Raw genomic sequence first — 15,543 nt, 5'->3', positions numbered from 1 at the left:
TGAATGCAAAATTTACCACTAGTTGTATCCATACAGTTCAGGTTTGGTGTACCTCTTTTCCACTTGTACTCTTTCAAAATTGCCTCAGAAAATAACAAATAGGAAGAGATGCGCAGACAGATGCCTTTTCCTCCAATGCAGCAATCCAGAAGAACTGTTGTACATCTGGCAGAGAGCATAAGTGTTGCCTTCCAGATACTCTGGATAAATTGGGCCACCTAGAGGTAACAACAAAGGAATATACAACAGGGCAGCCCAAGCGCCTCAGTTCTGCTGAACGCACTATACCTCCAACTTCACGCAGCCTTTCTGGCAAGACATCACTTTTCCTGGGTTCTGGTCTCACATCCTTCTGTGATAAAGTCACATGTTGATGTTACAGTGCGTGTACTTGGCTTCAGCATCTCTCTTTCTCTCTATGGCTTCTCCAGCAGGTCTAAATGGGTTTAAACCCTTTTGGGAGCAGTACAGCCAACAGATGTCTCATAGCGATATAGGATAGCCTTTACAAAACTAGCCAGCATTTATTACTCAACTGGAATGTAAAATGTTATGGTCTTTAGGTTATAATAGAGGAGGAAAGCTTCCATGCGTGTCCATGTTGCCAGCCTTGTATATCCTTCTGCTTTGCAAAGCCAGGACTTAATTTATTGCACTCACTCTGCTTTCACCTAAAATACAGCTTGTGTGTGTTTCTGGCTTTAAAATTCCTTGTACATCAGGCTCAGTTAGGAGCAGAAGTCCCTCCAAGTGCCATGACAGTGGCAGCAGCAGTTGTTCTGAAGGTGCAAGAAAGGTTCAAAGCCACAGATGCATTATCACAGGGCTAACAAATTACCTTGTCAGTGCTCTACAGTAATTCTTCGTGTGTATATCTGTACCTTGGGAGAAACATCATTTCAGGTAGTGCAGCCTTTATTGACTGTTGGGAGGTAAGAGTGTGTGCATAGACACTCATTAGTGGCTGGTAGTAACTAGCTCATGGGTGGGACCTTTTTATTGCCTGATAAACTTTCTGTGCACCTCATGACTTTTTAAACTGTATTTTAACTTTTTAGTTAACATGTTCTCTTTCCTTTGGATAGGGGTAATTTAGCGGTACCATCTCTAGCCAGCTCCATTCATCTACTGCCAGATATTGATCACAAATAATAGTATTAATAGTTGGTATCTGTTGTTTTTCCCTAGCATCTGTTCAGTCATAACAGTAGGTCCATATTCTCTACTTGTAGGAAAGAGTGCTAGCTCCTGAAACCTATGCATTTCAGAAGAAGGCTGTGAAAAGCTGATATGGGCAATTAAAAGCTGCTTTTATTTTCCTCTTCACAAAGGAAGGAAACACATAAGTAGAATGCAACACTCATGGTGATAGTTTGAGTTGATTTGGTTTTGTTATGTGAAGAGGCTGATGCTGGGAGGTATTACATTCAGAGTGGGATCACTCTCCGTTCTGAACATGTATGAATTTACACAAGTGGCCGTCTCCAGAGTTTGCTCCCAGTGTTCAAATTCAGATGGTCTTATTTGTCTTGTAAGGTCTGAGAGACCTTTTAATAAAAAGCTTTTGTTACGTGGGTTTAAGAAGCAAGGGGAAGGTGACAAGCCATGGGATCCACTTGCCTGGTTAAACCAAAGCTGCCTTCAAAATTAGACTTCATTCTGGTCTTCCACTTCCCTCCTTACATCCAGTTTTGCAAATTTCCTTGGCTTTAGGTTTTGTAGCTTGAGGAAAGGATTCTGAATTCCCAAACCTGAGAAGAAACTGTTCTTGTAGCACTTGTTGATTATACTTGCCTATGTGGAAGGATTTTTGGAAAGGCAAAGGTATTCCCCCATAGTTTGTAAACCTGCTGTTTGCTTTGATTCTGAAGAAATCACTGATAGTGATGCATAGGAATCTGCAAAACCCTCACAATCAAGGCTTGTAAGGCTAGGATTTTTCTGGTAGCCTATAGTGATAGACAAGTTGGACTTTCTTTGCAAGTGCTTTTGTTTTGCACTGAAAGCTCAGTTCTCTTATAGTGAAAGATTCTCCTGCATTACAATAGGGCCGATTCAAACCAAAGTATTGATCTGGTCAAAGCATAAATGTATTTGGGATAAAAGTTTGCTATTTAAGTTATTTCATCCATTCATTTTAAATGGAGCAGATGTTTTCTATCTTAAAATTTACTCTGTATTTTCTAGGACATGATTTATTGCAAGAAACTACTTAAGCTGACTTTTTTAGTTAACTGAATATTGGTACCATATGTGAATGCTAGCACATCATAATTAATTGCAAATGGTGACCCTTTTGTTGACCTTAATTTTCCAGCATGCATACACGTAATTGAATCAAACTGTTCCAGCAAGTAGCGACAAATAAATACGACCAGCTGAAATACTTATTTCCAATACTTACCTATGATAGTACAAATTTTTTTTTTAATTGAAGATTGGACTGGTCTGAATTACTTGCTAGAATTCAGAATATCAAATAAAGATAACAAGAGGGAATTCAGCAAAACACTCCTGTAGTGTTCAAAAAAGTAAGATTGCTGTGTAGTAGGTAAGTATAAGCCTGGCGTCTATAAAAGTTGTGCTATCTTCCTCACATTTGCAAACTTATTAAGAATCCATTCAGGTTGTGGAGCTTGAGTGTGTAGTAATGTTTTAACTATTTAGACAGCATCTAGGAGTAGCTCGTTATTGAGTACTTTTTGAAAACTCTGTAAGTTTATTAGTTATAGAATTCTGTGATAATCATACCTATACTGTATTCTCATGCTTTTTATTTGTGGTTAATTTTAGGCCATATGAAGTCAAATACACTTCCTCATAAGCCTCAGGCTTTATTTAATGCAAAGTGGTTTAGGGTCCAAACTCTTACCTAACTGCATGGACTCCCCTTGAAGTCTGTAGGTCTCTGGAAGCTTAAATGACTTTTTGAATTGGGCTGGATGTGCCTGGGACAAACTCTTTCCAAAGCTATCTATGTGATTGTTAATTAGGATTAAGTATAGTCTTTGGGAGTGGGGTCAAAAGCGACTTCTTATAGCTCTTTGTATGATGCAGTCTACTCCTCCTCCTTCAGTAACTCGAGTTTTGCTGCCTGTCATCATGAAGGAAAATTTCCAACTTAGCATCTTCACAGGGTAATGTAATAGGGGTACAGTCCCTTGTCACCTTCCACTGCCGTCACAGTGGAAAGCATATTGATGTGGCTACTTGGATGAACCACGGAGTTCTTCTTGTCAGTTGGAAGGGTTACCTTGCCTTCTGTTTTAATGTGTTAGGAGCTGGGGCTTGGGATTTTTCATCTGATTATGCTACTGGTTTGTTTTCTCTTTTAAGATATGAAATAAAAGCTTCCAAAGACCAGGAACGGTACAGCAGAGATGTTGAGAAAGCTATGAGGCAGACAGCACACCGATCAACAAAGGAGGCAGAAAAAAAGAAATCCAAGCTGAAGACTTCCCCATCTAACCAGCAGAAGCTTAGCAAGATGTTTAATGTTCAAGTTGAAAAGAAGTGTAAACCTGAACTGCCTGTGAAAATTGTGACAGTGCCTTTTTCTCTGAGTTCCTGTAAATGTCAGATTCAGAGACAAGAGAAAAATTATTCAGATGAACATGAGCTTTTCCTGATCCGTCGTCAGAGTTTTCCTGATGTCTGGATGCTTGCTACTGAAAAAAAGCTGATGTTGCTGAATCCATATAGATTGGAAGAAGCCCTGCTATGTAAAAGATTACTGATGAATCATAAGCTTCCAGTAGAGAAACTGGACACACCAATTGTGTTAACGGACAGGTATAGTACAATTGAGCAAAAATTTGTGCATTATTTCAAGTATCATTTGATAATTACTTACAGAAAACTCTGCTAAGGTCCTGATTGCTAATTCTGTGATTATTTACACATTTGTTTATCTGTAAGAGCAGATTTTTTATTTGTGTACTTTTACCTTATAGCAATGAGCAGGTCTGGTGATACTCCAGTTGAAATAAGTATGAATTTTTGAAATAAGTATGAATTTTGACCATTTTTCAATTTCTTTCCTCAGAGGAACATTAAGTGCTCCATATTTTCACAACTTTGCTGTAGCTAACTTTCCCCAGTGGATTATGTAATTACATGCCTAAAATGGGTCACTTTTAAAGATATGTGAATAGTTGCTATTTCGTTTCTTTAAACAAATTACTTTTTCAGAATACTTTTAAAAATCTTATTCACTTTTAATCACATAACTACTGTTTTCTCTATTTTTCTAACAGTTTTCATTTTCAAATTAAGGATTTTGGCTTTTAACCCTTTGGGGACTTCTGTTGTTTTGTTTTGTTTTTCTCACCAGTCTTCTTGGTGGATCTCAGTATATGGCTGCTCTTTATAAGATGCAGAAGGATTCCCGGAGTTTCAGTGGATTGGGTTATTTGTCAGATCCAAGGCTTGTAGCAAATGGTTTCCAGATAAAAGTGATAGAAGGTATGATGGTTTTAAAATCTTGTAATCATATTGGATCTTGTTTCTTCTGATTTAATGATTTAAGTAATTGTTAATGTAGATCATAGTATTCTACAACACTTTATCATTTGAAGCACTAACATCCTGCTTTCCTTAACACTGAGATTTTATTACCTGGCAAGGAATGTAATCTTCTACATAGAGCACTGAGTAATAGAAACTGATAGCTGAACAGAAAACTCTAATAGTATTTCAAAGAATGCCCTGAAATCCACATTTCCCTGACTTATATGTTTTTCTTCTTTTCTCAAAATGCTGGATGTCAATATCCTTAATTGCCATTCTGACGGAATTTAGATTAAAGCTGTTGAGATTTCCTTAGTCCTGGCAGCTTCTTTCAAGGTGATACTTAATTGCTGAATCTTCTGAAGCATGTGCTTTAGCTGACCACTTTGCTGTTGAGCAGTGGAGAAGGTCCAGTAAGGAGCTGGATCTGTTTTTTGATGTCCTTTCATATCAGGGTTGTAATATGGAGCCTAAAGGGGCCGGTAAAGAGAGGGTGACAGGATCACCATCCCACCTTGGATAGAGTTCAATGTGAACTTTTTTGTGAGATGGCCTACTTTTCAATGCCTCTACAGCGATCACAGAATAAATCTGTTTCATGTGAGATCCTTTTAACTTAGCAAGAGAGATCAAATGTTTATACATTTTTCTGAGGAATGATTTATAGGGATGCTGTTGGAGACCCAGCGGCAATCCACTCAGAGTCGGTTCTGCAGACCAGAATTTCTGTAGCAGAATTCCAAGAAAAGCAAACATCTTTGGGGGTAGTACCTAGCTGACAGCTCAGAAAAAGATTCCCTATAAGAGCTGTTAGAAATGCTATAGCTTCATGTGTTATAGATCCCCACATATGTACAGTGATGACAGATCTACTGTAGCATATGGGATCTTTTAAGAGTAGGTACAAAAAAGGGATGTAGAGCAACTTCTTCACTCAGAGGCTGGCTCTTGGGAAGAACAGAGTCTAAGCTGTTTTCTTTACTGAATCATGCACAGCAAAACCAAACTTCCTTCTCACTGGCTAAATCTGTAGGTAAATAGCAAAAACTTTGTAGAAGAGGTGTTCATAGTGATAATCTTAGAGGAATAAAGTGCATATTGTTAAGAGGCAGCTCTTAAAAGGTTTATTCAGTATGGCAAATCAAAAGCTGAGGAGCTCTATGATGTCTCTATACTAATGTGGGAGAAAGGGATTATTGCTTAGCCTTTTTGCTCACATACCTTTTTTGTTGTTGTTTTTTTCCCCCACTTCCTGATATCCTAAGTTTGCTCAAAATCCAACTAATGTAAATTGTATGTGAATAAATTGTATGTGAATAAATTTAATGTGAAAATTTGAAGACAGTTTGTAGGTGGTTCGCCAGTCTTGTGGTTCGGGAGATGGACAACTAGTTTTAAGATAGCTAGTTTAAGAGCAGAATTGTACAATGTAATAGCAAGGGACTCAACACGGTAACTGGGAGGTAGTAACTGTCTTCCAAGCCTGTGTTCCTAAGTATGTAAAATTAAGGAAATGAAATCTTGTGAGGAAAGTGTTCTCATGTGGTTTGCAGTTCTTGAAAGTAAAAGTGCTTTATACGCACTATACAGGTTGATGCCCTGTGGTTGTAGACTTGATCAGTACCATACGGCCAGTTCTTATGAAGAATGGGAATCTAATTCAGTTCTTTGTCCCAGTCTTGTACTTTAACTACTTGAATGAAACATTAATAACATCTGAGGCTTGTCAGTCATGTTTATAAGCTTCTGCTGACGACATTATAGCAGTTACAGCCTCTGTTATTAAAAGAACATGCCATTGCAGATGAAGGTAGAAATGCCAGCAAACAAATGGAATTTCTCCCAGCCTTTTTTCCAACTGACCTAAGGATTTTTACTTAATACTTCATCAGCCCCTCCTTTTTCTTTTTTTCTTAAACTCATCCCTCAAATATGCTATTTTCTACAAATATGCTACTATCTTCCACAAGTACTACTTAAAGCTGTCTTTAGAAACACAGATGTTAATGATTAACGCTCCTCACATGTGTCACTCTGGGAATTTCACTATGCAATTTAAGGTTCTTTAACTTATAGATTCTTCTTGTGTAATCTTTATGAAAAGTGACCTGCAGACCAGGAGTGATTTGTCCCACTTATACCTGAGTATTCTATAGGATTTCTCAACTTTGACAGAACAAGTTCATCTCATAAAACATTCTTTACCAACCTTATAGAAGCATTTTTTTTATTCACTGTCTGAATTCAGCAACTATTTTTGTGGTTTTTCAAACTCGGACACAGCCTGAAAGAGAGACATTTGCTCAGATGTTGTTGAACTAGAAGTTGCATCAGAAAAGTTTTATTTCTTTAGGATATGTTATTAATGGTTTGGGTCAGGGGTTGTCACTTTGCATGGTAGATGATACCATCACAGCTTGCTGGTATTTGTGGAGACATGTCGAGAGCAACTGGAGAATTTCACCTTAGCACATCTGTAGGCTCACAACTGAACCACATTTTCTCTGCGTGTACCTTTATAACTCATTTTTTCACAACTTTTTGGGTGGGTTGGATCAGTCCTAGTATTTGGTGTTTCTCAAGTGAAGTATTAACTCTTTCTTGCTGTCAGGTTGCGCAGTAGTATATTAGAAGGTCTATACTTCCCTTTGGGACTTCAACCCTGACATGTCCACATTAGACATCCCTTTCTGACTGCTGGCTGATTTCTTATTAATAGCCACTAGCACATGGCTTTGTTATTCAGCCTGGGTTAAGAGCTTGATTTTTTTCTGTGCTCGAAAACTTCCTTTTCCTGACAGAGACATCCTCTTTTATATCACAAGCTGAAGGTCCATTTCTTTATCTTTGAATTTGAATATGAAAGTGATATTTCTCATTACATCTTCTTGCAAAATAACAAGCCTTTCTGTCGATCCATGTGGATAAGTCTGTGATGCCATCAGTAGCTCTAAGATGCCTTCCAAAACAAGTACAAAGGACACTTAGCTGCTCCAATTCCATGTTTGACAGTTTTGGCTGTGAGGAAGAGGCTTTCCTTGACCCATGGTGATCTCTGAAGAGGACTGTCAGTCTAGTATGTTGCATTGATTATTTGTTTAAATCTCCACACATATTCTACCAAAGGAGAAGAGAAGGACCCTGAATATTGCTGCTTATTATCATATATTAAGTCTACTCAAAAAACTCATATTAATTTGGAACGCAAGACCTCTTGCTTTGTTATTGAGCACCTCACTAGGACTGTTTCCTGGGTGAGTATCATGACTTGAATATGGGACCATAGGTTTGTTCCTTATTTCCTCTTGGTGTGGGGGATGTTTTACGGGACTGACTGTTTATTTAAAAACAAGCAAATCTGAAGAGCTGCCTTAATTTGGAAGGTGACTTTGGTAATTCCCTTGCTATGTTGGGCTTGCATCTCAACTGGTCTTAGTTAAAGGTGCTTCTTCACAGTTTAAATTCCTGTCTTAGGAACTTATGGCACTGAGGAAGTTAATAAAGATTTTGATTCTGATAGTTTCTTACTGGGGGGAGAAGGAAATAAAAAACCAAACCAAACACATACTATCAGTTTTTCCTTATTTGGTTGACTTGTCTGTAAAGGACAACTTCTTTCATTAAAAAAAAAAAAAAAATCACTACTGTTGCACTAGATTGGGCAGGTCTTGGGTTTAATTATCAGAAATTGAATCTTATTCCCTCACAGTGCTTGGAATTCATAGAAATACAACTATACTCTTTAATGACCAAGACCTTTTAGCCAGTGGAATGATTCTGAACTTTAGGTACTCTAATAACCTACCAGGAGTCTCTCACAGGTGTAATGTGGACATGCCTCACTCTGAACCCCACGGCACCCTGTGACACCAGATGCACAAACACCCAGAAATTCACCTGTTTCTGGAAGACCGGGCTGTCTTCCCTATATTCAGTTGGAAATTATGATATCTGTCTTAAGTCCTATCTTGTGTTGTCTTTGCTTTGGCAGGTGCTGTCACCTGTATAGTGATGCCATTTTGTGCCTCTTCTCGTCCTCCTCCCTCTTGTGGTCCACTTATGGACACTTCTCTTTCTGACTGGGGAGCCCATTCTGCTGATTTCCGATGCATTTCTGATCCCAAGGACAGCAAGGCTGATCCTTGACCTCAGATGGGGCATTGCCGATATTGTTAGTTGATCTGTGATCAAGGCAAAGCAGTTTTAATTTTAGAATTTTGTGTCTTCTGTTTGGAAACCCAGAACCCTGCCCTTATTACCAGACCTTCTGCCACTGCACCGGGCAGTTTCTGCTGTCTTAGAGTCAGGATGTTGTACTGCTCTTGGAGTTAGAATTGGGCTGTTTTTTTCAATCAGAGATGGTCTTTTGGTTTTTCTTAATAACAGAAAGCTATCAGCTATTTATTTTTTAGGTTTACTTGTTTAAATGGTTACATTTGCCATTATGAGAGCTTTCTATTTCCAAAGATGTTTTTCTTGGACTACTCCTGCTAGGTTTTTGAAAGGTCTAACTAGGCCTTTTCTTCCTAACAAGGACTCAGTTCCACATGGAGTTTTGTTCTTGTTTTGCCATCTTGGTGCGAAAGCGGTTCAAACTTCTGGTAATGTTTTCCTTTTTCACAAATGCAGCCTTTAGATAGTTCTTACAAGAGCGTGAGAGTTTCAGGCCTTACTTGCCTATTGTTTCATTTGATGATAAGTCTGTCCTTTGAATACTGTCTTGTCCTAAGACAGGAATGTAATTTACCATTGTTACATATTGTTCAGAGACTCTATATGATTGCAGCCAAAGTCATTCCAAGTGTCCTAGATCTTGGACATGCCCTTTCTTCTCTTTTTGGTAGACGAAGATCTTTTGCAGTATTTCCTTGTTTCTCTTTATATTGACTGCTCAGCAGTCTAACGAGTTTTCAACTAGACTTTTCTCTGGGTAGCTGACAGTGAAAAACATGCTGTGAAATAGCTGAGAAAAAGCTTCTTGCTGTACACGTCAGTTAGGCAAAATCAATGGTTTCTTTGTGCAACGTGCCAGTTGTGATTTGCAAAGCTGTGACACTGAGCTCCAGTCCACCTTCCACTGCCCTCCTGCCCTCTCATGTTCTGGCCTTACGTCAAGTGATGCTACCTTGGGGAGAGCGGTCTGTTTGCTTTTACTTAACTCGGTATTCTGGGATCTGCTGGGCATTTGTTTGCTGGGTATAGCTTGCAATGACCCCCACATACAGAGAAGCATTTCAAGAAGTAAGATGGATTACTTTCCATCCAGTTCTTCTTAAGATGTGTTTGTTATGTGTACCTTCACGACACATCTGGCTGTTTCTCTCCGTGAAAGTCCGAGAGGGAGATGTGAATTCTTGGCTGGAAAGGAACTGAGAGCAAGGAACCCATTTAACCTGGTTTTGTAACCATGGTGGGCTTTGAGCCACGCTCCAAAGCAGGCTTTTAGAGTAGAATTGTCTGCCCAAATGCATATGTGTACCCAGCATGTATATACAAAGAACGTGCTTACAAGGCCTCACAGAGCAGTAATTGGTAAATAACCCATATTCCTTGGTAATATAAATTGTCTCAGCTTTTGTAACCGACCAGTGGAAAAATCATGCTGGTACTAAACTTGAGTTTGGTTTTGACTGTAGACTGGAAGATACGTAGTCTTACAGTGTCACCTAATCTAGGTGGCAGCTGGAAGCGAAGTGATTTTCCTGGCCATCAAGAAAGAAAGAATTAGCCCAAGATGATTGTGAGTGCTTCGTTTGGAAAGAGAAAGGGGAAATTTGTAGCAATGAGAAATCCACATTTTTAGTCAATTGAAAGCTAGTTTATTCTCGGAAATATTTTACTTGGAAGTTGCAAAGCATTTCATAGAAACTACTGTGGAAACTGCTGTTTGAATACTCAAAACTCTTAACGTGTATATTTTGTCAAAACTTTGCAAGTACACTGAGTCTCAGACATCTGCTTGTATCATCGAATGTTGCCAATATCGGAATTCCTGCAAAGACTTGCAGATAAACTGTATGTTGATCAGCATGCAGTAGGTTACTTTTCAGTCTAAAGAATGTAAGCAGAGGAAGAGAATGGCACACAAACAGATACCAAAGAAGAAAACTTCTCTTAGCCAGGATTCGGATTGTTTGTTCTGATGTTACACTCTTCAGAGCCCCCTTTGACTTTCAGATTAATAAGCAATATGGTGAAGTCAAATCTGTCTGTCAGAATTTGCAGACAGGAAGATTTCAATTGGTAAAACTGAAGAGTATCAAGCATTGGCAGTCTTGTTAGCAAGCATGTATGATTGGTTTACTGGATTTGCAAAAAGAAAAAAACAAAACAAAACAATAAAACAAAACCCCCAAAACACAGATTCAGAACCTCATTGCCATGAAATTTTAAGAGGAAGCACTGGAAATACAAATTTTTAAGCTGAAAATCCTAACACTTGAAACTTAAGAAAATGCTGTATCCCGTATTTGGTTGCATATAGAGGTGATTACTGAAAGGTTGTTAAATAGACTAAGGTCTCATTTTAGAGAGAAAGCAGCATAATCAAATGGTCTGGAACAGTTACTCAAAACTAGCTTTTTGTTAAAGCAACATTGGGATAAAAATGAAGCTAAAAGAGCTGAAGGAGATTAAAATCAGACTATCTTTTGCTCCTGTCTCTTACTGGCAACCTTTTCCATGGAGAAATATTGGCATAGTACATCATCTTATCTCACCTTTAGTAACGGGCAAACTTTCAGATAGTCTAACATTTTGCTTTAAGCTGAATCTAATCACAGGCTTACAGCAGTACCTGAAAAATACATTTGTTTTTGCAGAGGAAGACAATGCTGGGTGAAAAAGGAAATAAAGTTTCAAGTTTAAAGCAGTGTTAAATATGTAGCTGGACAGAGATTATGTGATTTGTTGGCAGGGCAGACATATATCAAATTCACACTTTGGTCAAAGTATCTCTTATCCTGAAGCTTAAAAAAGGCCCAGCAGCGCTATTTACCTGGTGACACACACACACTTAGAAAAATTTTCAACCTGCACAGTCCTCCTGTTCAGCTGCGCTCTTATTTAATGACTGTTAAACAGTCCCTGGTCATGCAAACAGTCTCATTCTACTAGCTAATGAAAGTACATTGAGGTGACTTGTATTGCATATATATGTCCTTTCACTTCTGAAATATTTCACGTTGTTTGCATCAGGAACATGAATAATCCCTTATCACATTATTAGTTTAATCCACTTTGTAGCAATCTATTTGCCTGCAGTTTTTCTCACTTGGCAAAACCCATTTGTGACTCAGGCTGAATGTAATTTATCCTACCTAGGACTATTGCACAGGAGTGAATTTATTTCATTTATGAATTGTATTCTTGCATGATCTCCCTCTGAAGCTCTCTACTTCTAGACTTGTAGTGGAGGAAAAGGGAAGGTGGCTGTACTGGTTGGGTTCAGATTTCTGTGCACCCAACGTGAATGAGCGGAGGAGCTCTGAAGGACTCCAGGAGTGAATCTGACCCCTGGGGAACTTGCTTCTGACTGGGAATGGAAGAAAAGTTAGGTGTACAGTAGAAATTCCATTGAAATTTTTTGCAAGTAATGTGAATGAGAGGTGAAATCTGTTACACCTCACAGATTGAATAGGTATTTTTGTTGTTTAAATGCTTTCTTCATCATTCCTATTCAGAGTGGTACCTGCTGCAGCACTGATATCATTTGAATGATTGTATGAACTCTGCTGCAGAGCCTTCAGTTCAGTGGGCTTGAGTTCTTCCTCTGCTGTGGTCGGAGAAAAAACTGCTTTTTATTTCAGTAGAGGCTGAATTTGTTATGATAAAATACTTGAACTTTACAGATATTTAAACCAATTACGTAAGAAATAGTGCCAACACTTCTAATTTTTTTTTTCAAACTAAATTGTGCTTTATTACTAACTTCTGCTTTAATTTCATGTATGTTTTAATTAAAGCCATAAAAGCTTTAATTAAAGCTCTGCTCAAGACTGGGAATGCTGCAAAATGTTTCAAGCATTTAAAGAGTCCCAACTAGGATTTGAATTAAAATAAGCTGAGGCATTAGTGATGTGAATAGGCACACATCATCGTAATGAAATATTGGACAAATAAATGCTTTTCATTCCAAGGGAGGAGCAAAATAAGTTTCCCAATTGTATTGAATTTTTGAGACTAATTTACTAAGTGATTTTGTATCAGTTTAATTTTCTCTGAATTGTTCCAGAATAGAAATGAAAGCAGTCTATAACGTACTGTTTTGTTTTTGTATTTTCAGGTGCAGAAAGCCATCTGGAAATAGAAGGGATAGCTAATTGTCTGCCCTATTATGGTATTTCTGATTTGAAAGAAATTCTGAAGGCAATAGTTGATGGAAATGCAAAGGAAGTATATGAATGTAGGCCTCTCAAAGTGATAAATTACTTGGAGGTAAGACAGAAGTTTGCTTTTAAGTATTGGCCAGCTAAGCTTATAATTCTTAAACAGCTTGAAAATCTTTCTTCAGCTTTCTATTTTCGTTAAGGTAGTTCTGTTCTATGCAGAAGTTATTTTTGAAAAGGATAATGTCACATCCTCTCTGAGGTGTGTGAGTTTTGCATTGTTTACCAAAATACTTGCATCAGATATTTCCAAAACCAGTCACCCAATGCGATACAATACATGCTGAGAGCTGGTGTTCAGCAAGTCTTTCTGCATAGGCAGTTTTTAGACTAGAAAGACATTCTCCATGTTACAATACAAAACTGCCATAAGATTGCTTTCAATGTCTAGAAGGCAGTTAAATCCAGAGCAGTCATCAGGATTTAACTCTTTTAAAAATAAGTCTGTGAAGAAGTTATAAAATGGTCTAAGGTAATACTGTATGAAAAGTAGGCATTAGTTGAAGCTTAATTCTCATGTAAACCTCAAAGAGATGTACATCGTGAAAATCAGAAGGTGCACCATCCACTTAAAGAATTAAAATACCTATGATTCATTAAAAGAAAGGGCAGAGAGAGACAAATGGAAACGTTTTTTCTTTTTGCTAAGAAAGCAAGCTGTCCCTGGAATTAAGACATTGAAGTAACAAATGAAGACTTGTGTGTGGTGAAACCCATATGCTTCTGCAAATGCTTGTGTTTAGTTAACATCAGTAACTTCTGCAGTTAAAGGAAACACATACTGACAACCTACAGAGCCTTGTAAGTCCACTCTGTTCAATGCATTATTAAGTTCTCCAGTGCCCTGCCAGAGAGGAAACCATGTGTTCTTCACAAGCAGCCAGCATTATTAGTTGCCAGAAACATGGTACTTGAGTAAAAGGATCTTTAATCTGTTTTTTTTTTTACAGAAGTTATTATGCAACAGTTGGAACTGGAATGACTTTTGTTAATATTTGATATGCAAATAGATAAAATCATCCATCCAGAGAAAAAAATGGGCGTGAGGTTTCAGGAACAATATATGTGGTACTGGTTAAAGCTGAGTAACTAACAATGGTAGTTTTCTATGACTTCTTGTCTAGATGTTTCACTAATGCTATCTTTAATCACAGTTCTGAAGATCTCTGTTCGAAAATGTTACCAGAATAAATGTTAAGTCTTTTCTTATTTAAGTGCTTGCTAACATGCTTTCCTGAATTGGGTTACTTCAAAATGGGACCTAGGCATTTACACAGAATATGTGTTCTACCTTTTAAACATTTATTATACAAACCTTTCCCTGTCTTTTGGGGGCAGTAAGTTTACAGCTGCCTTTGGAGTGAGTGATTCTGTTGTGTACTACTGAACCATTCTCGTGCACTCATGAAAGAAGCTTGAAGAAGAGATGAGTTACATGTTGAGACAGGAATGATTTGTAAATTGGTTTGGGGGTGGAAGCTTTATTTCCTCTGCTTACAAATACTGATTGGTCAGATTGAGTGGGATGGAGTTGGTTTATAAATATATATAGAGAGAGATATTCACACACACACACACTCACACGTGTGTGTATCTATATACAGATATATGTAGATATACACACATATATATGAAGGTATATATCAAGAGATTATCGAAGGAAGGCTTATTAAGAGCACTGTTGATCCCCTGAGGAACTGTTAGAAAGAAGATGCATATGCAGCAGTAACAGTAGCTGGAAAATATTAAATACTAACTGGGAAGTATATGGCTTGCTGTCATAGAAAAAAAAATTACAAATAAGCACTGAGTTTTTTGGCCATTCTGGGGGGTAGACGCTGGAAACACCATTCACTGTCAAGTTCAGAATTGCAACTTTTGTCATAAGTTTCATGTTTGAGCAGGCACGTCTGCAGTTTTTGCTGTCTTTTAGTAGACTCAGAAAAAAGAACAGTGTGATGGTTAAAGCAGCAGCCTTTCTAGGTAGAGAATAGTCCACAGTGATCTTTTTTTCCACTTGGAAGCATGGGAAAAGATCCCAGACTAACAAAATGAGAAGATTCAGATTAAAACATTACGAATGCTGCTTCAGGTTTGTACAGTGTAAAGGGAGTTTGCCTGCCGCATCCCTTTCTGTCTAGGCAACACAGAAGAGAAGGCAATGGCAGCAAGGCCTATCTTGGAGGAGGAAACAAAAAACCTGACAACTTCTTTTTGAAGTTGCTTGATTCTTTGAGGAGGTGTGCTTCAGTAATTGTGTTTAGCAGTTGCTTCTGCTTTCTAGTATTGAGAGATAACTGGATGCAATAGACAATATTTAATACAACGTTAATATAAAATTTCACTATAGTATTTTTACAGTTTTGTTTAGCTGACTGTTTGACTTTATTTATGTTAGTTCTAAAGTTTGTGGTGTAGAATGTATCTTGTGAACTGGTAAACATCTTCAGCCGATACTGGTGCCAACAGGAAATAAGATATTCAGGAACACGTAGCATCTTGCAAAAGTGGACCCTAAAGGAAAGAGTACAAGCATGACCAGGAGATTGACTTGGTGTGACTCCATTGTACAAGTGTCATGAAATGAGTGATAAGGTATGCTTAGAGTTACATTTGGATTTCTGGGATTTGGAATATGTATCAGCAG

The 15,543-nt window shown here is 38.0% G+C and overlaps 1 protein-coding gene across 6 annotated transcripts in view; it reads left to right on the top strand.

Moving 5' to 3' along the window:
* PMS1 (PMS1 homolog 1, mismatch repair system component) overlaps positions 1-15,543 on the top strand; it is a 56,915-nt gene that overhangs the window by 32,114 nt on the left and 9,258 nt on the right. For 5 of the 6 annotated variants that reach the window (XM_065637129.1, XM_065637126.1, XM_065637125.1 and 2 more), the window contains 3 exons: positions 3,337-3,792; positions 4,334-4,464; positions 12,794-12,945. In XM_065637129.1, the coding sequence (XP_065493201.1) occupies positions 3,337-3,792; positions 4,334-4,464; positions 12,794-12,945 (739 nt within the window). Of the gene's footprint in view, positions 1-3,336; positions 3,793-4,333; positions 4,465-12,793; positions 12,946-13,545; positions 13,698-15,543 lie in introns of all 6 variants that reach the window. The other variant, XR_010606362.1, reaches the window with a different exon arrangement.

This window comes from Caloenas nicobarica, chromosome 6, assembly GCF_036013445.1.
Source record: "Caloenas nicobarica isolate bCalNic1 chromosome 6, bCalNic1.hap1, whole genome shotgun sequence".
NCBI classification, from domain to species: Eukaryota; Metazoa; Chordata; class Aves; order Columbiformes; family Columbidae; genus Caloenas; species Caloenas nicobarica.
This window is presented reverse-complemented; position numbering and strand designations above follow the sequence as displayed.